This window comes from Hevea brasiliensis, chromosome 6 (assembly GCF_030052815.1).
Source record: "Hevea brasiliensis isolate MT/VB/25A 57/8 chromosome 6, ASM3005281v1, whole genome shotgun sequence".
Classification (NCBI taxonomy): domain Eukaryota; kingdom Viridiplantae; phylum Streptophyta; class Magnoliopsida; order Malpighiales; family Euphorbiaceae; genus Hevea; species Hevea brasiliensis.
In genome coordinates this window covers 9,509,347-9,531,164 of record NC_079498.1, presented here as the reverse complement: position 1 = coordinate 9,531,164, position 21,818 = coordinate 9,509,347, and the positions used below count along the sequence as shown (strand labels likewise).

At 30.1% G+C, this 21,818-nt stretch overlaps 3 protein-coding genes across 5 annotated transcripts; 2 read left to right on the top strand and 1 right to left on the bottom strand.

Moving 5' to 3' along the window:
• Positions 1 to 4,206: 4,206 nt before the first annotated feature.
• Positions 4,207 to 7,041, top strand: LOC110642399 (fructokinase-2). The gene is made up of 4 exons (XM_058148365.1): positions 4,207 to 4,773; positions 5,495 to 5,827; positions 6,522 to 6,638; positions 6,720 to 7,041. The coding sequence occupies exons 1-4, from the start codon at positions 4,360 to 4,362 to the stop codon at positions 6,849 to 6,851; spliced, it is 996 nt and encodes a 331-aa protein (XP_058004348.1). The 5' UTR covers positions 4,207 to 4,359; the 3' UTR covers positions 6,852 to 7,041.
• A 949-nt stretch (positions 7,042 to 7,990) lies between these two features.
• Positions 7,991 to 12,625, top strand: LOC110642400 (uncharacterized). 2 transcript variants are annotated; one of them, XM_021794445.2, is made up of 5 exons: positions 7,991 to 8,848; positions 10,373 to 10,545; positions 11,098 to 11,196; positions 11,283 to 11,434; positions 12,152 to 12,625. In XM_021794445.2, exons 1-5 carry the CDS (start codon positions 8,665 to 8,667, stop codon positions 12,537 to 12,539), a joined length of 996 nt encoding a protein of 331 aa, XP_021650137.2. In that variant the 5' UTR covers positions 7,991 to 8,664; the 3' UTR covers positions 12,540 to 12,625. The 2 variants fall into 2 exon arrangements, with proteins under 2 accessions (XP_021650137.2, XP_021650139.1); XM_021794447.2 differs by having other exon boundaries at positions 8,683 to 8,823.
• A 3,610-nt stretch (positions 12,626 to 16,235) lies between these two features.
• Positions 16,236 to 19,948, bottom strand: LOC110642402 (B-box zinc finger protein 25). 2 transcript variants are annotated; one of them, XM_058148364.1, is made up of 3 exons: positions 19,301 to 19,948; positions 17,779 to 18,081; positions 16,236 to 16,754 (listed from the first exon to the last, which is right to left on the bottom strand). In XM_058148364.1, the coding sequence occupies exons 1-3, from the start codon at positions 19,481 to 19,483 to the stop codon at positions 16,515 to 16,517; spliced, it is 726 nt and encodes a 241-aa protein (XP_058004347.1). In that variant the 5' UTR covers positions 19,484 to 19,948; the 3' UTR covers positions 16,236 to 16,514. The 2 variants fall into 2 exon arrangements, with proteins under 2 accessions (XP_058004347.1, XP_058004346.1); XM_058148363.1 differs by having other exon boundaries at positions 16,236 to 16,757; positions 19,301 to 19,936.
• Between the last annotated feature and the right edge of the window lie 1,870 nt (positions 19,949 to 21,818).

Below are 21,818 nucleotides of genomic sequence, written 5' to 3'. Positions count from 1 at the left end.
GTTCATGGCAGAAATGATAATGGGGATAATCATAACTGGGTTTTCAATTGGAAACCCTATAAGGAAAAAGGAAAGTGGAATGAGCTTGTTTCATCTTCCATGAGATGATATAGGTAGGTGTCACTCCTGCTTATCCCAAACAGATGGAATTGTTAGGTGGTGTTGGTGGGAATGATTGGCAACCTTCACCACTTTGGAAAACCCTATCCAAATCATAACATTTAAGTGCAAAGTGGGTTTTTTAATTTTTTAAAAAGAAAAAGCTAGTGGAAAGTTTTTTTTTTTTTTTTAAGCTTAAGTGATGGGGAGACTTCTCACTTCAAGGCTAAGACATATCATCAATATTTATGAGAATTAGTGAAATTTATAAATTACCAAAAAAAAAAATAATTTAGAAAATTCGAATTAGAAAATTGTTAATGAAATAAGATATTAATGGAGAATATATATGAATTTTTTTAATTAAATTGATGGAATAAATATTTAATTTAAATATAATATAAATTAATAAAAAACGAGTGAAAAAGAAAAGGAACAAGTTTAAGATAATACATAATACAGAGAGAATTAGTATCATAAAATTTAGATATTAAGACGGATCTAATATCTAATAGAGCTAAATAACACAAAAAAATTTATATAGCCAATCTTAATTATTTTAAGATTAAGATTTAATTATTATTGTGAAAAAATAAATTAAGTAATAAAATATATATTTTTTTCATGTAAATAAGCCAAACTATTTTAATATTATCTATTTAGTATTTATTCTTTAATTATTGGTCACTAAATCTATAAAGTGTTCATTTTACATATATATATATATATATATATAAATTATTTATTTAATAATGTATCACAAAATTTTAAAATTACATATTAATTTATATATTCAATCGATTTAAAATTTAATATGTGCATGCGAGGGCGTTTGTGTGCATTGATGCGAGAATGCGCAGGCACGCGCGGGTGCATACCTGTGCGTGCCCGTGCATGTGTGTGGGATCAGAATCTAGGGGCGTCCAATATTAAGAAGGGTAATCTTATTTTTATAAAAATATATTAATAATTAAATAAATAATTACCTTTACTCATTTAATTATTTTTATAAATATTTATTATATTTAATATAAATAAAAAATAAAATTAAAAAATTAATACTTCTTAATTTTTCTAAACTTATATTAAATAGAGCATAATACAATAGAATGTAACTAATTATATAATATAATTAAAATTATAATGTAATATAATTATTATTATATTTTTATATTTAATTATAAAATAAAAATATAGATATTTGAGTAATGATAATTTTGATTTTAATATTTAATTTATTTATAGTATTAATAATAAATGGTAGTCGTTACAGTGATTGGTAGTCGAGTGAAAGTGATAATTAAGTGATGTTAGTGGTAGCGACAACTATAATTAGGTAGTGGTGGTAATAAGGTAAGGTAGTGATAATGATGACAGTGACTAAATGATGATAGCGATAGTGAAGCAGTGATTGTGGTAAGAGGGTGGTGATAGTAGTAATGACAATGTGAAATAGCGGTGATAACAGCATTTATGGCCAAGTAAAAATGATGATAGCAATATTAATAATAAATAAAAAAATTAAAATAAATAATTATGAGTAAAATAATAATTGATTACGTTATGTAATTATTATTTTATTATATTAATTTTTTTATCTCAAATAAAGTAATTAAATATATAATATAATTATAATGTAATCACAATTATATTATAATTTTAATTATGTCATATTAAATATAATTTAATACAAAAAATAATTTTAAATAAAAGAAATACTTTTATGTGACAGGTAATAATAATCGAAATAGCATTATATAATTATTTTACATAAATTTATAATTTTTTTCATAATTTATATATTTTCATAAATGGTAATAAATAGATTAAATATAAATAAATGTAAAATGTTGGATTGATCACATGCTTGTAAAAAAGACAAACATCCAATTACATGAAATAATAAATAAATATAAAAGAATTATAAAGAACTTGCATTGAGAAGTGAATCATAGTGAGGATTTTTAATGAGTATTTGACATGCTTCCACCTTCAAATTTATAATAAAATTGGGTGTCTCACCATTGCTTTAATCTTAAGCTCAGCTAAGATTTAATCATAGAAAAACCAGCCAACCAATCATATTTTATTCATTCTATTTTTAGAATTATTTTTAAATCTTCATGTCTTTTTGCTGTATAGTTGTTGGGATTTTTCCATGCTTCCTTTGCATGCAAGACTGTTACCTCTCAATTTTTGGTAAATAAATTAATTATAAAAATAAAAATTTTATATACACCAAACACTATATATATATATATATATATATATATATATATATATATATATATATATATATATATATATATATATTAATACTTCGAGCGATTTCACCTCATCTCTAAGATATTTTATTATTTAATTATAATATTAAATTAATAATATCTATTTGTATTATATATAATTTTATTTTAAACTTATTGTGTGTAAATTGATATTTCTTTTAAAATTTATAAAATTAAAAAAATAAGAAAATAAAATATTTTTTATGAAATAATAATGTGGTGCCATCAGATTTTTGTTTGATTGGAAAGTTTTGTACGATCTATAAATTGATTATTATATTTGTAATTTGTGCATAAATGTAAAAAGAAAAAAGAAATGTAGAGTAGGCAGAGCTAAAACCATGAGCCTAAGTGACCCACCAAAGACTTCAAAACAGAAACAGTGGGTGTCCTCTCCGTTGTCTGAAAATTCACATGTCTACACTTTTGTCCAACTCTTTCCCATTCGGCTTTTCTACAATTTCTTTCTCCAAAGAAAATGTTGTTTTTTTTCTTATTAAATTACAGCTTAATTTAATAAAAATGTGATTAATGTGTTAAGAGATAAAATTCAAATATTAATTTCAATGTTTTGATGTTGGCAAGACACATCTTTAGTTGCATTTATTTTTCCTTTTGGTTAATATTTTATTAACATATTTTTCTGATAAGAAAATTAAGAAAGTATGGATTCAAATATGATATAGTAATGCTTTTAGCCACTAGACCATACTATGCTAAATATTTTTATTAATATGTTTTAGTTAATTGTAATAAGAATTTTTTTTATTTAAATTTAATTTATTATGAATTTAGAATATAAAATATATGATGTGATTTATTTATTAAATATATGAATATCATATATTTATATTTTAAATTTATGATAAATCAGATTTAAGTAAAAAATTCTCGATCACAAATTTATTTTCGGGTATAAAAGAATGAATTGAATCATAAAGAAAAGCTTAAACCCTAATAAAAAAATAAATATCAAAATTAAGATTTTATCAATATAATTTCATCTTTTGTTTTTTTAGAAAATATAATTTTGTCTCATTAATTACTAAAAATATAAATAAATATAAAAAATAATTTGCTAGCCACTTATTAATTATTTTATACTAATTTTGGTAAGTAATCTCCCTATAAATGGGATTTAATTTCATATTTACTTGGAAGGAAACATAATTACTTCTGGTGAATAGATTAAGAAAAAATGGAGCTTATCATTTTCTGTAAGAAATTATGGATAATAATAAATAAATAAAAGGATAAGGTCAAACTTTAAAATTTACATATTCCTTTGCAATTTTGGACATTTTAGTAAATTCCACCCCTTGTATATATCTTTTTATTTTTCTAATTAAATCTCAAACCTTACAAATTTAAAGACCACTTTATAATTATTGTGTTAAAATTTATTGATAATTTTTCTCTTTTAATTTAAAATAATGTTATTTAAAAATAAAAATAATTTAATAACGTATTCCTCCAAATGAAAAAAAATATATACAATTTATAATATAAATATTTAATTTAATGATTAATGTAATTAATAATTAATAAATATTTAAATAATTAAATTAATTTATTTTATAAATATATTAAAATTATAATTATAAGTGACAATTCGCTTTAAAATAATTGTTAATTCAAAATTGTTCTTTATTTATTTAATTTTTTAACAATTTTTTTAATAATTAATATCAATTTATTTTTTCAAAAAATCTCCAAAATTTTATCCTTTTATTAATTATTAGTGGATCCAAATATATATCCATAAAAATCCAAAAATCAATTAAATTAATGATTAGCATTTAAAAAAAGAAGAAAAAAAAAAAAACACAAAAACTGATTCGCGATAAACTCCGATTCTCCCTCTATATATACCTTCTTCTTCTCCTCTCTCTCCTCTTCAAAACCTCCAAACGTGCTCTCTCTCTCTAGAAAGACTTCATTTTCTCTTTCTTCTCCCAAGTAAAATCTTATTCCAATGGCGTCAGCTGTGACCAATGACAGCTCAGGCTCTTCCCTCATAGTCAGCTTCGGCGAGATGTTGATCGACTTCGTCCCTACCGTCTCCGGTGTGTCCTTAGCCGAGGCACCTGGTTTTCTGAAGGCTCCCGGTGGTGCCCCAGCCAACGTCGCAATCGCCGTCGCTAGGCTTGGTGGGAAAGCTGCCTTCGTTGGTAAGCTCGGCGATGACGAATTCGGCCACATGCTCGCTGGGATCTTGAAGGAAAATGGAGTGATCGCTGACGGTATCAACTTTGACAAAGGAGCAAGGACGGCTTTGGCGTTCGTGACTCTACGCGCTGACGGCGAGCGTGAATTCATGTTCTACCGTAATCCAAGCGCTGACATGCTTTTGACACCTGAAGAGCTGAATCTTGAACTTATTAGATCTGTAAGTGATTCATCAAATTCTGTTGCTTGGTTTGTTTTTGATTTCGGTGTAGACCGGGGAGGATTTAAGGGGGTGAGCTTCACGTGCCATGGGTGGGATTGGGAAGATTCAGGGTGTTGCCCAGTCAGCCTGATAATTAGGGGGTGGGCTCCGCTGGAATCCAGATCTATTAGTAGCTGGCAAGAATCCAGAAAGCAGACCTCTCGCTTTCTAGTACACGTATTTTTCTGTCTAATAATAATGGCAAAATTTCCCATTTTTAAGCATGATATCGGGACGGAGAAGCTGCTAAGATCACCGGCGGTGATTTTAAATATATATTTGCTTTAGATCCCATTATTTTCCTTCGTTTATAGCCGTCGGTCGATGGGTCAGTGGAGGTAGGTGTTGGACAGTTGGTGCAACATGCTGGGCGTGGGTCCCACACATGGATCCCGTATGGACGCGATGGCGAGTTGAAGTGTAGATGTTTTTTTAACGATTGGAGGGCAAAAGAGGATTTTCACATGTTTAGATCTGTCTGCCATTTTGCGTTTTAGACTAATTTGAGAAATTTCATCCACGTGCCTTGCAAACAGGCGAGTGGGAAGCTTTTGATTTTTATGTTCTCATAAACGGTGGAGGACTCAACTTTTTTTATTACTCGCCACCTCCTTTCACGCGCTTCCATTTTTACCGCATTATAAGGTAATGAGCTGATTCTTAATTTGTTATGTCATAGGCCAGAGTTTTCCACTATGGATCAATAAGCTTGATAGTGGAGCCATGCAGATCAGCACACCTCAAGGCAATTGAAGCGGCCAAGGAAGCAGGAGCTCTGCTCTCTTATGACCCAAATCTGAGGCTACCATTGTGGCCTTCTCCCGAGGAAGCTCGTGAGCAGATACTGAGCATTTGGGACAAGGCAGAGGTGATCAAAGTCAGCGATGTAGAGCTTGAGTTCCTCACTGGAAGTGACAAAATTGATGACGCTGATGCCTTGTCACTTTGGCATCCTAACTTGAAGTTGCTGTTGGTCACCCTTGGTGAGAAGGGTTGCAGATATTACACCAAGGTAATTTTAGTTTAGATCTCTCACTTTGCTTATCTTTCACTAATTTTTGTTAGGTGTAATGCCATTTTAATCAATAGTCTGACTTCTAGTTGAATGGGTAGGTACCAAGGAGTGCAATTTATGGTTATTAATTATGTACTTAGGTGGGCGTGAGTGCTTTGCTATTTGTGGGAGACCTTGAACTTATTTTTTAGTGGAAATGTTTATGCAGTAGGATTTATATATTTTATACAATGTGTTCTTTGATGAATGTTTAATATTCTTGACCTGTAATCATTTCTTAAAAAAGGAAAGCTCTTGGCCCTTAATCTAATCCATGGGACGCGTTGCCTTGGTTTTTCAGAATCTAAAATAATAATTTGTGGGTCTTTTTATTTATAGGAAAAACATTATTTTAATCATTATTTGAGTCAAAAAACTTCAACTATCTCCAAATCTACTTTTCAATTTTACACGTGGTGGTGAGTGGGTCTTCGGCCCACATTGAATTTTAAATGAGGAAGAGTATATGCAATGCTTTTGATTATTTCTTTTGCCTCTATGCATATAGGGTAGTGGCTATTATTAGTTACAATCGAGGTCTGAAATTTAATATAATCTGGATTACAAGGAATTTGAGGTTATATTATGGTCCCAGTCAACTTTGGCTGTTAGATACTCTAAATTGATTTGAAATTTGGTTGTTCAAATACAGAATTTCCATGGATCAGTGGAGGCTTTCCATGTCAACACTGTGGATACAACAGGTGCTGGTGATTCATTTGTAGGAGCTCTATTATTAAAGATTGTGGATGATCAATCTATTCTTGAAGTAAGTATTGAATACATCATTGTTTGATGTAAGTGTTGTCTCAGTTGCTAAATATATTTGGGTTTGGTATATGATTTTCAGGATGAGCCAAGATTGAGAGAAGTACTTAAGTTTGCAAATGCATGTGGAGCCATTACAACCACCAAAAAAGGAGCTATTCCTGCCCTTCCTACCGAGGACGAAGCCCTCAGCCTAATCAAGGGCTCAAAATAGACAATTTGAAGAAAAAAAAATTAGTGCTTTCAAACAAAAGTTTCTTCTTTTGTCTTTGTTTCTATTTTGTTTATCTTGTCAATTTAACACTTGCCTTCGGTAGGAATCGCTTGTCAACTCAAAATGAAATGATTAAACTGCTTTCAGGTTGCTCAATAAAATATTTTGATCTTTTGTGTAAAGAACTAAATATCGGTTAGCAGTAATCATTAAATAATTTCTTATATATGATAGATTAATAAATAAGGAATCGTAAAAATCGCATATTAATATTTTTAAAATTTAAATTTATTTATAGCTGATTAAAATTTATTTTTAATTATTTTAATTTAATTATAATTATTATTAAAAAATATTTAAATTTACTTAATTTTATATATTTTAATTAATAATTTATATAAAAAATATTTTTTATTAATAATTTATATTTAAAATTTAATAATTTCATAAAAATATTTTAACTTTATTTTATTTAAAATAAAAAATATATTTTATTAATATTATTTTAAAAAATATATATTTTATATTTAATTATATATTTATAAAAATAAATTTGAATAATGAACGTTTAATATTTGAAATTTTAATTCATTATAAATATTTTTTTTTAAATTTAATCATGTATCATTTAAATTTATTATTTAATTAAATTAAATATAAAAATTGATCCGTTGTCACCTCTATAATAGACTACTAATTATTAAAGAGTGAAATGATAATGGTGGAGTTATACTTTCTTCCACAAGTTATCAACACCAATCTCACCATCTAAATGCAACATGTAAAATTAGGACAGTAATTAATGCCATTAATCCAACTGAAAATTTAAGACGTTTGGCCCATGATGGTGAAGCTTTAAGATGCTTTGTATCCTTCACCTTTCCAGCCCCACCAATCTTATTATTTTTTGTTTTTTTTTTTAAATGCAAGAATGTGAAGATCAAAATTAGAATTTTGTTTTGGTGATAAAATAACTTTTTAATTAATTTAAATATTTTCTTCTAAATTATAAAAAAATAAAAAGAAATGGAGATAAATAAGTGTTGTTTATATTAAGAATACTTAAAATATCTTTTTATACTTGAATCAAGGCCATAAGTTTGTTTGGGTGTTGAGAGAGGGAGAGAGAGAGAGAAAAAAAAAAAAAGGGTAAAATCATAATCTCATGAATCACTACCTTCAAAAGTCGAAGACTAGCGCTTGGCTGGACACATGAGGCGCCATTTGATGTGCGAGAGAGAAGAATCCAACATCCCAGCTTCCTCCACTTTTGTAACCTCCATTTCTCTCCTTCTTCGTCTTTACTTCACATCTCATGACAAACAATGTAACGCTTTGTTATAATTATTAGAGAAATTGTCAATTTTAGTTTACTTTATTTTAAATTTCACAATTTTATCTGAAGAATTTTTTGAGAAATCATCCTAAAATTTCTTTTAAAAGAGTATGCTTAATTTTAAAATTCTTTTTAACTCTTTAAACATTTCACTAAAAGACGTTTTTAATAATTAATTTTTTTCATTTTAATATATGATTCAATTTATTTCTATGTTTCGCATTTCACTGTCTTGAGTAGACTTGCCATCTTAGAAGTTTAATAAGAGCTTATTCTTTTATATCACCCTCGCTCTCGTTAGACCACTTTTTCGGATCGGGTCATCACAAGCAATGCTTGCATAAGGAAGGCACGAGGCTTGCAGAAGGAAAGCACGAGACTCGCATCGGAAATTTCAGGGTCTTTCAAAAATATTTTATTATAATAATGTGATTGGCTGAGAGATGCAAGGTAAAGCTAGTCAATCAATGTGGTTGCATGTGCACATCACGTGTCAAAATATTCATTTACCTTTCCTTACTGGCATTCTCTCACCCTCACCGACCGGCTACTTCGATTCCCAGTTCCAACTGTGCCCTCTTTAGCACACACTTCGCCTCAACGTCGCCGGAACTCAGATTTGGTCATCGGGAATCGGTATCACTCATATCCTTAATTCAAGGTCCTATTTTCAGATCCATCCATCTCTGACTTTCTCATAGTCCATCTAATTGTATTCATGGATACATGGTGTATATTTTCATGTAGATTTGATGGATTGGAATGTACTGATTTGTGTGAATTTAGTGTTATCTCGTTGTGGATTAACATTCTTAGGGTAAGATTCAAGATTCGTGGGGAAATATTGTGGATTTAAAACGATGACTTCGTGGATTCTTTAGTTTTCTTCAATTTTCCATCCTTTCTGCATATACGCCTAAATATTTGAAGTGTTTAGACAGATTTTTTATGGAATATGGCCTCTTTTATTCGGCAAATAGGCTCCTGTGAATTGTGAATCAGAATGTGTTATCGTTGGCCGGTTTGGTTAAATGAAAGAGGTTTTTAAAGATTGAATTTTCATGTTTAGTTGTTGGAAACAAAAGAAATGATTATATTTTGGAGTTATTATTGGTGTGATGACCTTGATGGTAGATGTAGGTGAGGCCACGTGTTCTTGCAAGTTGTACTCAGAAACATCAGGCATACTGCAATTTGTTTTATGGTTCTTGTATGAGATGCATAATTGGATGTGTGCAAGTACAGAAGTTTGTATGGAGATTTCAGTCAGTGGTCTCATAACTTGAGCAGTGGTACGTTGTAGGATTGAATCCTTTAAAATTCAGGGAAACTGCTTTGCATGCATGGAGAGATGGAGAATTACTTATTCTGTTAGTACTTAGTCATGATGCAAGAGAAAAAATGCCATAGTCTTGAAGGATAAGACATAGTATTGAGATTCTGATATGTTGACAAGAAACATGAAAGTGCCTTTATTAGGTTTTGAAGTTGGAAAAGTGAGTATATAAATGCTATGGAAACTTTATCAAGTAAGGTCATTACTGCAGCCAAGGAAGACCAGATTTAGAGGTCATTGTGATTAAATTCTTAATTATGAAAATTCATATTTCTTGTAAAATAGGATTGAGAGTTTTAATACTATTTTTTTTTTAATTTTAGGAATTTTCTGATTAGAAAGTTTGCTTCCTATTTTTGACTATTGATTTATAATTTAATCCCATTAGGATTAGAAGCAGCTTTTAAGTCTTTGCAGATGCATATGTAATTGAGCTATTTTGTAGGTTTTTGATAACAGAATTTTGTACATTTTGATTTGGTTCGTAATTGTAAGGCTTATGTGTCTAGTTTTCTCTTCCCTCTTTTTGCTCTCTTCTCCTCTTTATTCTCCTCTGCTGCCATGCCCCCCTGCGCTGGCAGCAAACAACCCAACCACCAACAACCACCCCCCCACCCCTTCTCTCTCTCCCTCTTCCCCCCTCTCTTCTTTCTTTTTCTGAGCTCTAATTTAAACTCTTCTTAACCATAATTTCCCTCCTTTTAAATGTTGATCCTAGATCTTATCAATTGCTTAAAATTTGTCCACCATAAAATTTTTGGTATCCTAGTTACTGCTTGCAAATTGGTACTTCTAGAAGTAAACTTGTTTTTAATTTTTTCTAGTGCCTTTTTCTTTCTCCTATCTCAGAAATGTATAACAATGTTGGAGTCCAGCCTGGGGCGCCAATGCCTCCAACAAATCCTCAGCCTAATCCATTTGGGAATTCATTCTCTGGAGCTGGTTCAGGGCTTATTAGAGGTGGACTTGGTGCATATGGAGAGAAAATTCTAGGATCAAGCTCTGAATATGTACAAAGCAATGTAAGTAGCATGCTGAGCAATGATTCAATCATTATTTTTATTTGGGCTTTGGTATAAGCTGAATGCTATAACTCTAGGTTCAAAGTCAAACCATATATTTTGTGCATGATATTCTTCATTATTCTCATATAGCATGGCCACATCTCATTAGATGTGCCTGTTTTTCAACTTTATTTGACTCAATTTAATGAATTTTTTATTTAGGGGAATGAAGTTGGAAGAAATGGTACTTGCATTTGGCATAATATTATTTCCCAACAGTTGGTGTGAAGAATCAACATAGCCTAGGAAACTTTGAAATGAGTTCCTTTCAAGAAAATAAAATTAATTTAATCTAAATGCTCATTAAGAATGACAGGTAGATACTAATTGCTGCTTAAAACTTGTTGAAATAATCTTTTATGATTTTGAAGTTTGATAGGCAATGGATTTGATGCCCTTGTGATGTTGTGCCAAATGTTTTTGTTTTATGGATATGCAATGGGTTCTTTGAAGTATTATAATTTGAAGGTATGTGACTTTAGTTATCATTTTGTTTTTCAAAATAAGCAGATAAGTCGATACTTCTCTGATCCCCAATATTATTTCCAAGTGAATGACCAATATGTGAGAAACAAATTGAAGGTTGTTCTATTTCCATTCCTGCACAGGGTAAGCCTTGCTGCAATTATTTTTACCTGGTTGTCCTAACATTTCTTCATTTAAATGATATTTTGTTCTTTTTTCCTTTCCTTCAGGGACACTGGACTCGGATAACTGAGCCAGTAGGGGGCAGGCTTTCCTACAAACCCCCAATTTATGATATAAATGCACCAGACTTGTACATTCCATTCATGGCATTTGGTACATACGTTGTACTTGCTGGCTTGTCATTAGGACTTAATGGAAAGTAAGTGTGCTATATTCTCTAATAAACTCGTCTATGTGTTGGCACTAACTACATGAAGTTGTGTTATGGACATCTCTTCTTTATACATATTTGTTCTTGTCCTTTCATAGTTCTGTGCTGAGATTTGCTTTTTTGCATTCCTAATCAACTATAGGACCATGGCAATGTTTGGATGACATTTGATTATTGTGGCTGTTTTGGCACTTTCTGAATAGGAAGGGCAATTAGATAACAATAAAATTTAGGTATCAAGCTACTGGTACTGTAGCTAGTAGCATTGATTGTAAATGTGTATGGTGGCAATTGTGATAGCGTTAACAATGCTATCACTGTCATTACCTCTCTCTCTTTATGTGTGCATGTGTGTATACAAGACAACAAAGCCTGTAGTAGTTTCTCCTTTCTGTTAATGGGTTTTCCCCATGGCATAAGGTTAAATAAAAAGAACTATAAATTGAATACAGTCGGTGACCTTCCCTTCTGCATGTGTCCTCACTTTGGAATTTTCAATTACTTTGGTATCTGCTTTTGGTGATACTTACTGCTTTATGTTACAGATTTGTTTTCGTTATGAATGCTGAAACTGATCCATAATTCTAGTAAACTGATCCATAATTCTAGTTCCGCAATCTCTGTTTATTTGTTTTTCTTTTGTCTTACCCCTCACATCTTCTTTTATTAATCTCCATTCCATGTTTCATATTCTATTCAATGTAGGTTTAGCGCTGAAGCACTCAATTGGTTGTTTGTGAAGGGATTACTTGGCTGGTTTCTGCAAGTTTCATTGCTTAAAGTAACAATGCTTTCATTGAGTAGCGCAGAGGCACCCTTGTTGGACATTGTTGCCTATGGTGGATATACTTTCACAGGGATGTGTTTTGCTGTCCTTGGAAAGATTTTATTCAAATACTCTTACTACTTTTTGATGCCATGGGCCTGCTTATGTATGGGAATTTTCTTGGTGAAGACGATGAAGAGGGTCCTTTTTGCAGAGGTGAGGAGTTACGATTCGAGCCGGCATCATTATCTCTTGCTATTCATCGCTTTGGCTCAGTTCCCACTGTTCACATGGCTTGGCAACATTACCATCAATTGGCTTTTCTAAACTGAATTACTTGATATTGTAGTCATAAACAATTAAGTGTTTGTAGAGCTTTTGAAATTTCATAGAAAATTTTCTGCTTTAGTTAATTAAGTGTTGGACACTGAAGGAGTCGTGTGCGTTTAAGATAAGAGTTGCAGAGATGAGAAAGTTAAGGTGGATGAGTGGCCATACTAGACTAGATAAAGTCCGTAATGAGAGTATTAGAGAAAAGGTAGGAGTGATGCCAATTGAGGATAACATAAAAAGGCTATAGTTAGATAAGTAGAGCACGTTAGATTGGAGGATAGAAAGAAAAAAAAGGGATAGACCTAAATTGACTTGGAGGAGAGTAGTACAATATGATTTAGAAACATTACACATTCTGAGGATTTAACCCAAAGTCGTTTAGAGTGGAGAAAACGAATTCATATAGCCGACCCTAAATTTTTGGGATAAATGTTTAGTTGAGTTGAGTTGAATTGATTTTTTTTACGGGGTATTACTTTTGCAGTATAAATCACGTTAGTCCACTGTCCTGTTCAACCACATTTAGATATTGAGGGGTTATCGTGCTTCCGGTGTGATTTAAGAATATTTCAGTAGCAAACTATAGGTTCGTCATATTGGTGAATGAGAGAACTTTTTGACATAGGTAGACCCATTGTTACATTGTCCTTGGCAGATGCATAACTGGAGAGATTTTAGTTTGCTAATTGTAATTCTCTTTGTTTTGTATTTTTTTTACCCCATTTTATTTATTTTTACATAATTTATTCTATTATCTAGAGGAGGTTCATTTATGTTCCTGGTAACATTCTTTATGTTTTCTCAATAAATTCTTTGTTTATGAAAATACATTTTTAGTATTAGTAAATCTCTGTTTTTTTTCATTAGGGATATGATTTTGATTTTGGTTAGGGATTTGTCTAAGAATTGAAATCGAACTAATTTTATGGTTTTAGTGTGGTTTGATTTTTTTTATATTTCGATTTTAATTTGATTTTTTCATGTTTTAGTTTAATTTGGTTCTTTAATGTTTTGATTTGAATTAGTTTGGTCTGATTCTGATTTCCATTTCTGTATCAATTTTATGAAATGTTGTTATGCAGAGTCGTAACTATATTACCATTTGAGGTTTAAAGGTTTTTTTTTTCTTTTTTTTTCTCACATTTGAGGTAATGTGTATTTTAATTATTTCTTAAATATATAGCATTTAATGATATGGTATATAAATAATTAATAATAATAATAATAATTATATAATATATTAATGTATTTATAATTATAGATTTTAAGGTAGTTTAATATATTTAAAATTAAATTAAGAGGCTAGAGAAATAAAAAATAAAAATTGTTATATATATATATATATATATATATATATATATATATATATATATATATATATATATATATAATCTTAAACCATATGTGTATAAAGTTAAATTAGTAATTTTATTTTGGTCTGTATGATTTTAGTCATTGACTTGGTATAAAAAAGATATCATTCTTTCGGGAATCATATTTAATTATTAAATTATGATTAATTTAATTATGTAATTATTAAATTATGATTAATTTAATTATGTAGATAAGAGCAATTGCAAATGGAGCAAATTAAAACAAAATTATCTAAACAAATATCAATTAATAAAAAATGACTTTAGAGTTGGGTTTCACACTAATATCGGAATTTAATCCAGTCAATTTAATATATTAGTATTTATAATTTTAAAAGAGATTAATTTAAAAATCCCTTCAATTCATTTTAAAGGCATCTAAGGTCTGTTTTAAATCAAATTAAACCTTGCCTACGTGACCTTTCGTTTAATTAAAGTCCATTAATGTTTTAATTAAGCATGAAATTTCTATTATAATTATAGTTTATCTGTAAACCTAGAATCATAATTAATTTTCATTGTTAAGTTCTTCAATCAATGACTCAAGTTAATACTCAGTGAGACCTTAACAACAAGTAAGTACTAAATCACAAAAAAATGAATGAAAATATATAAAAAACATAACATTGAATAAAAATCAAATTTATACTCAGAGATCCCTCATTTCTTTAAAAAAATAAAATAAAATTAAATTCGTTGATTAAATCAGAGTTTTACAACTTAACTTTGAAATCCAAAGAAATTACTCTCATGCTCATTTTTACAGAGAAAAATATGAAATAAAATTAAATAAGCATAAAAGGCAAAGGAAAGGAAGAACGTCTAAGCCGAAATTTTATTGGTGTAGTGCATAGAGAAATAGAAGAATCTCTTTGTTGCCATCCTCTTCCCACTAAAAATCTAAATTTTTGTACTATTTTCTCTTTCTTACTACTTGTAGAAAAATTAAGAATAAAATATTTATATACTGCTTAAAGAAAAACCCTAAAAGGCTAAAAAAAAAAAAGAAAATACAAAAGGTCTAGAAGAAAATCTAAGTCTCATTGGTGACTTAGAAGAAGAAAAAATAAAAATACACGGCCGCATGTAATTTTAATAGAGAATTACACGAGCCTGTGTAATCTTTTGCCTCAACACAACTTCAGAACTGGAGAATGCATTAGGCGTGTAAAAATTACACCAGGTTGTGTAACCTTCATATGATAGAAGTAGATAATCTAAAACATGGGTAATGTAATTGTTGGTGTAACTCTCTACTTCTTCTTCTTCGTATTTTGAATTAAGGATCACACTGGCTTGTACCACTCACCAATAAAGTTACACGGCAAAAAACACGGGGCGTGCTCTAACCCTTGTAGCTTTCTATTTCTCTTAAGATTTGCACTCTTTCCACTTTTCTTCCACAGCTACTTGGCATCCATAAAAACACAATTCTCTTTCATAATCATTTCAAAGACATTTAATGCCTAAAATTAACTTATAAAAGTTAAAAAAAAAAAAAGAAAAATCACAAATAAATGCATACCTAATTTTTATTGAAAATTACCTTGTCTAGTAAGTTGAGTTAGAAACCACCATAAGAATCTATGGCGACATGCCGCTTACGGTCTAATGCATTGTGGACCCGGCGTTTGCCTCAAAATATCCTGGAAGTTGGAGACTTGGATAGAGCAGAAGCCGTACTCCTAATCAAGGCCTAGATAGTTCATTTTTTGTCAAGGGTAGGACCCAGTCATTTCATCTTTCTTAAGTTTCTGACAGATACGTCTCTGTTATCACCTGTATCTTCGGAAGATGTCTCCTTTAGGTTGCTTGAATTGTGTTGTACAGAATTTACATGACAAATCTTTTGAAGTCTGTCTATGCTATCTACGTAGATAAATTGACATGTAACTAGAGACCAGACCATTGAATTTTAGCTGAATACACAATTATCCAGTTCCCAATTTCCCATAGCAATCTCTCAGGATTTGCTGTGCTGCATAATGCATATGCTTGGATTGCACAGGCTTTTGATTTGTGAAGCTCACCTCATGAGCTAGTGCGGTGCTGCATAATGCATATGCTTGGATTGCACGGGATTTTGATTTGTGAAGCTCACCTCATGAGCTAATTGCCTTGTGATTTGATCATTTCATGGATTACAACCTTTAAAGGCTGATCCTGTTATTTAAATTTGCCTTCCAAGCCAGACTCAAAGAAAGATGGCCAATAGCTGTTTTCCAAAGATGAAACTCTTCTCCATTTTAAAATAGCATTGCCTCCAAGATAAACTAGAATAAATGCTATAAAATCAAGCTAGTTGCCATACCGAAAGTAAACAATCCAAGCAAGTTGAATGTAATCACTAAGAAAAAGATTCAAGACAGAGTGACATAAAGAGCATTCAAAACACTGATATACTACCATGAGCAGTGACGATACTGGTGAACCAAAATAGTAATACCGGATAATATAGAAAATGTAAATTTCCTAAACAAACCTTTATGTTTCTCACAACATATCTTGTAATAAACATAAATACATTGCATGTACTTAGGAAACTATGTACAGTTTGCAAACCATAAAATTCAAACCATAGAGTCTATGGCCCATCTCAGCCAAGATCAGGTACAGTGAAGTACTCATCATCATCATCATCTTCATCAGAAATCTCAATCCTAGGCTTCTTAGTAGGCATATTGGACTTCGTAGGTCTGTATGAGCTAACACTGACTGATGGTGGAACTGCTAATTGAGGAACTTCAGCTGCTGCTAATGCTTCTTGAGGAAGTTGCTCACCAAATATTCCCATATCAGCTAACCACTGAAACTCTCCGAATTCGAGTTGCTCTTTCTGCTGAGTGAAGGAACAAACAAGAATGTTAACAAGACATGAAGATTTAAAAGATTACATTCAACTAACAGTCAGCACCATTTTCCTTCCAATAATAGAGCTGGAAAATTGAACTTGTAAATCACAACAAACTGTTAAAATGTTGAAATGGATAGGTAAAGAAGTGCAGATTCCTATATTTTTAAGAACTAGTGACATTCATAATCTTAGCTGAGCTATTTAATGTAAACCTTGCTAAATTTCTATTACCAAGATAGTTATTTAATCAGACATTGCTTTTCAATTTAATTTATTTCCTTGAAGTAATCAGTATACCTATTTCTCTTGAAATGAGGCTACCAACTAAGGCTGATATAAGAATTAACTCAACTTGGTAAGCTGTAAACATAAATAAGTGTACCAAAAAATAATCAAGCACTAGTTTCAAAAAATTGACTATATAGTATTGATTCCTATTACATAGTTAAATAAAACTGAAATCATACACAACATTTTGCATTGGTCTCCAGTGTAGCCAAACTTGAAAGGATGTATACTAAAATTCTCAAATTATTACCACAGCATATGTTTCGTTCGATAGTTTTTTTCATATTAGCATCTAATGTGGTAATATTCAAGTGAAAGACCCTCCAAAAGGTATTAGTTTTAGGAAGTATTAATTATTATTTAACATTTGAAAATTAAAAAGAAAAAGGAAGAGAAAAATCTGAACCTTTTCACTGATTTGAGAGTTTTGGCAAACCTTCTTTCAAAGTTTGGCTACAATCCACATTACTATGAAAAATTGCGTATGAAAATGAAAAAATAAAAAAGGATTGGCCAAAATTGCAAATTTGAAACAAAGGTTAGTTGTTCTGGTGTAAGACCCAAAAATAGATAAAGCTAGGCTAGAACCAAATAGTTCTTGTCTTTTCTTGGAAATATTATTCCGAAGTTCTCCAATATTGTTAGTCTTTGCAAAGACAATAAAATAGGAATATAAATGTTGAGTAATGGTATTGAATCCATATATCAATTTCATTACCTTGTCAGTGGTTGATTCGAAGTCTGAGAACTGCATCAAGTCATCAACTGCCCATGAAGAGTTTAAGCTTGATGGCTGTTGAACAGGCAATTTCATGGAAGTTTGTTGTGCACTCTGATTGGGTGGCTCTAAACAACTCTTCTTAGTGTCCTTGGTACAACTAGATCCTAAAGCCACTCTGATACCAGTGGCCAAAAATCGCTGATGATTTGCAGAGAGGCTACCAGCTGAATGGATTGGTTCATCACAGTCCTGGCAGAGAAGGGCTCTGTCTTCAACACAGAAAATGAAAGCTGCCTTTTCCTGAGCATCAAATAAGAGGGAAAGGGAATAATCAGAGATGCATAATTCAGAGATGAATCTAATTTGTGGTTCAGATTGTATACATAAAAATTGGGACCTGTAAAGGATAAGGAGCAAAACGTGTTTTAACCAAAATTTATGGGGTACAATACAACCAAGATTACACCTTTTTAATAGGTGAATTCATACTCAAACAATTACCCATCAAGAATCATGAATCTATTCAACAAATAAACTATATGTACATTCTCATCCAAACCCATTAATTTGAAATCCCCATTAACAAATGAAAACCTCGATGGATAATATGATGTAATAAACTGCATGATGGTGTAAGTTGGCTGCATCAACCAAGAGCATATATAATATTAGATTGACAAGATGTGAACTTCTCATGCCAAATGGTCTTATCCGAGAATCCTTTACTTCATCACAGGGTTGCTAGTGTTAGAAGTACTGATGAGTGAAAAATAGGAAATAAAAATAAAATAAAATGAAAGAAACAAAGATAGTAAGATCTCCCTGATAATGCTTATAAAGCGCTTATTGTGGGACAATGCTATGCATTTAGCTGTTAATTAGGACAAGTAATTATGATGAGATCAATCCGATGAGATCAATCCAATGGATAATATCAAGTTATATAACATATAACACTACTACCCACACAATTATACAACTTTTGTCTGATTTCTATTTCTTTTAAAATAATTTTTTTAAGTTAAAAGAATTGAATTCTTGCCCGTACTATCTTTCCAAACATGAGAATTGACTCAAAAAAAAAAAAAAAATCAATTGAATTAAATTCTTACTAATTTCTTGTTTCCAAACAGACTGTTAAAGAAAAATTCATTCACTGGAGTAATTCCTAATGTTTTTCCCTGAACGGGTTGAAATTGGGGCTGTATAGCCGATTCCAACTAGTTGATTTGAGGAACCTGATGAGGGTAGACACTCTGAATAATAGGAATAGGCTATTAACATGATGGCTACGTTTTTCTTTTTTCCCTTTGCAAGTCTTCTTGTAGATCAAATAGAATAGATCAAAGAGCATTTTAAGCATGAGTAACACACTCAATTTCTTGCTATTGTGATGAATTTCAACACGAAATCAATGGAGAGACGGAACAAACCAATCACATGACAAAAATAGGAGAAAACAACAGTAGTTTTTTAAAAAAAATCAAAACTTGTTTAGAAGGTTTGGTAATCAACTTACTTGGCATATGTCACAAGGAGGCAGCTTGTTGGACAGGCATTGAAGGAGAAGCCTCTGGTGCTTGCTTGCAAGCTTGTTCGCTGCATGCACTTCTATGTCACATTTCGCACAAAGCGCTGCTTCATCTGCGCAACATATCACCGTAGCTGGAGCTCTCTCACACACATCGCACTGAATCTTCATCTTCCTTAAAAACCCCCTGCTTTTCAATCCTTTTTCTCTAATTTTAGCAGATACCCACTTTGTTTTTTCAACTACTGCAGTGACCTTCCTCTTAGGGAGATTCGGAACATGGCCATGAAAGTGAAAGTGGAGATAAACCTTTCAAGAATCAAGAGATACCCACTATCAATGCCTGAAAATTGCTTGAAATACAACAAATATTGTAAGGCAAACCAAAAAGATTCGTGGACGAAAAATCTTGATTCTCGAACAGAAAGCTAACCAAGAACGCGGCAAGACGGAGGTAAAAAAACACAAGAAGAAAGATGGAGAAAATATGGGAAGATATAAGAAAACGGAGTACTGTATAATGTAACCAAGAGTCCGGAAGATATGAGAATAGGGGTGCCTGGCGAAGAATTCAAGAAGCTGAGCCTATAAAAGATAAGGGTTTGGATTTGGTGAACAAAAATCAAGAAATCTGGTAGACACAGCTAAGTTTTGTGGGGTCCGAAGCCAATGTGTGTGTGTGGTTGTGGTGAGCAGAGAGCCACCAGCAAACTGCCAAGTACAAATGGTCCCTGAAACTTGAAAGTGAAAATTTTGGAGCCTCTTTTATAAAGCTCAACCATATATTTGAGCTTCATTGCCCAGTGGCAGTACTTACATACCACAGCTAAGGGGTACTCGGTTTAACTCAACTCTGAGCGATGCGAATTTTCGCAACATTGAATGATGTGAATTATTAGACAATTCAGTACTTCCTTTAGTGCTCTTATAAATAAATAAAAATAATATTTAATAATTATATTAGTATAGAAAGTTCAACTGAAATGAGATAAAATCATCTGATTAAAGTAACCATTAAGTCGATGATGCAATTATTTCTTATTCGTTTTCATTATAATCTCAACTCAAGATTTTTATAATTTTAGATAGATTTCAACACTACCAATTTAAAGCTATTATTTTTACTGTTGTTTCCCAATGATAAATTAATTTTTTTATTATAATTATTTTTTTAAAAATTATTAGTAATATTTATAAATTTAATAATTATTATTAAACAGCAAAAAGCTCTTGAATTATACATCTCTCTCTATGTATAGTCTTTAAAATAGGCTAGTAAGAAGCTGCCATTTATTATCTCCTTAGTCATAAGGTTGTGGAGACAATTTGCACTTACCATTTCTTTAATTTAACTGATTATTTAATTTTAATCATTCAATTTTAATTTATTAAAATAAAATTCATAAACTTTAATTTTATTTCATAAAAGCACTTTATAACCTACAATAACAAGATTAAGTAAAAAGAAAAAAAATTTATTTTACCACTCTTTTTTAAAAGAAAATCACAATTTTATTCTATTTTCTTTTTTATTTTCTTTCACTCACGTTGTTAATTTTTTAGGGTCTAATTAACTGATATTAATTTATCAATAAAATTATTTTAATTTAAATAACATTATTATTTACTGAATTTATTAATAAAATTATATCTTAATTTATACTTTTCTATTTGTTATTATTAATTTATTTTATTAAATTTAATTGAATTTAATTGTTTAATTCTAATTGTATTTTAAAAATTCTTTTAAAATTAAAGAGGGAAAGTAAATTGATTGGCACTTAAATTAAATTATTTAATTTAAATAAAATTTTAGAAATATTGTTCTAAAATTGAAGGTGCAAATATAATTATTTATTGATAAACTCAATTAAAGTTTGACAAAATTTAAATAAGAATAAAAAATTAATAACAAATAAAAATTATATATTATAAGTAATTTCATTAAAAAATTATTAAATAATAATTTTATTAACAATATAATAATGTTATTGATTAATAAGTATCAATTAATTTGACCATAGTAAATTAAGAATATGAGAAACAAAAATAGAAATAGGTAGAATGGTGGTTTTCTTTTTAGAAAAGAGTAGTTAAAAAAGTATATATATATTTTTTTATTTTGAAATTTACTATTGTAAGCTAAGAATTTTCTTTTAAATAAAATTAAAATTGAAGAATTTTATTTTAATAAATTAAAATTAAATAATTAAAATAAAACAATCACATAAGTTGAGAACCTTTAATGCGATTAACTTTAACACTTTAGGTGGCACACTTCTTCTCCTTCTAATAATAATAATAATAATAATAATAATAATAATTATTATTATTATTAATTATTATTATTATTATTGTTATTATTATTATTATTCATTAATATATATTAAATAAAATTTATTACTCTATTGTTAATGTTAATTAATATTTAATATTTTTTTAAACTAATTAATATTTAACTTTTAAATTTCCTAATATTTAACATAAAAAATTAAACAAAATTTAT

What these genes read in the sequence shown, in the direction of transcription:
- LOC110642399 (XM_058148365.1), top strand. Translation starts at nt 4,360, where the DNA reads ATGGCGTCAGCTGTGACCAATGACAGCTCAGGCTCTTCCCTCATAGTC. An exon ending in ATCTTGAACTTATTAGATCT is followed by an intron (nt 4,774 to 5,494) that starts GTAAGTGATTCA and finishes GTTATGTCATAG; the next exon opens with GCCAGAGTTTTCCACTATGG. An exon ending in GTTGCAGATATTACACCAAG is followed by an intron (nt 5,828 to 6,521) that starts GTAATTTTAGTT and finishes GTTCAAATACAG; the next exon opens with AATTTCCATGGATCAGTGGA.
- LOC110642400 (XM_021794445.2), top strand. Translation starts at nt 8,665, where the DNA reads ATGTGCACATCACGTGTCAAAATATTCATTTACCTTTCCTTACTGGCA. An exon ending in ACTCATATCCTTAATTCAAG is followed by an intron (nt 8,849 to 10,372) that starts GTCCTATTTTCA and finishes CTCCTATCTCAG; the next exon opens with AAATGTATAACAATGTTGGA. An exon ending in TATTTCCATTCCTGCACAGG is followed by an intron (nt 11,197 to 11,282) that starts GTAAGCCTTGCT and finishes CCTTTCCTTCAG; the next exon opens with GGACACTGGACTCGGATAAC.
- LOC110642402 (XM_058148363.1), bottom strand. Translation starts at nt 19,483, where the DNA reads ATGAAGATTCAGTGCGATGTGTGTGAGAGAGCTCCAGCTACGGTGATA. An exon ending in CTCCTTGTGACATATGCCAA is followed by an intron (nt 18,082 to 19,300) that starts GTAAGTTGATTA and finishes TTTGATGCTCAG; the next exon opens with GAAAAGGCAGCTTTCATTTT. An exon ending in TCGAATCAACCACTGACAAG is followed by an intron (nt 16,758 to 17,778) that starts GTAATGAAATTG and finishes TCCTTCACTCAG; the next exon opens with CAGAAAGAGCAACTCGAATT.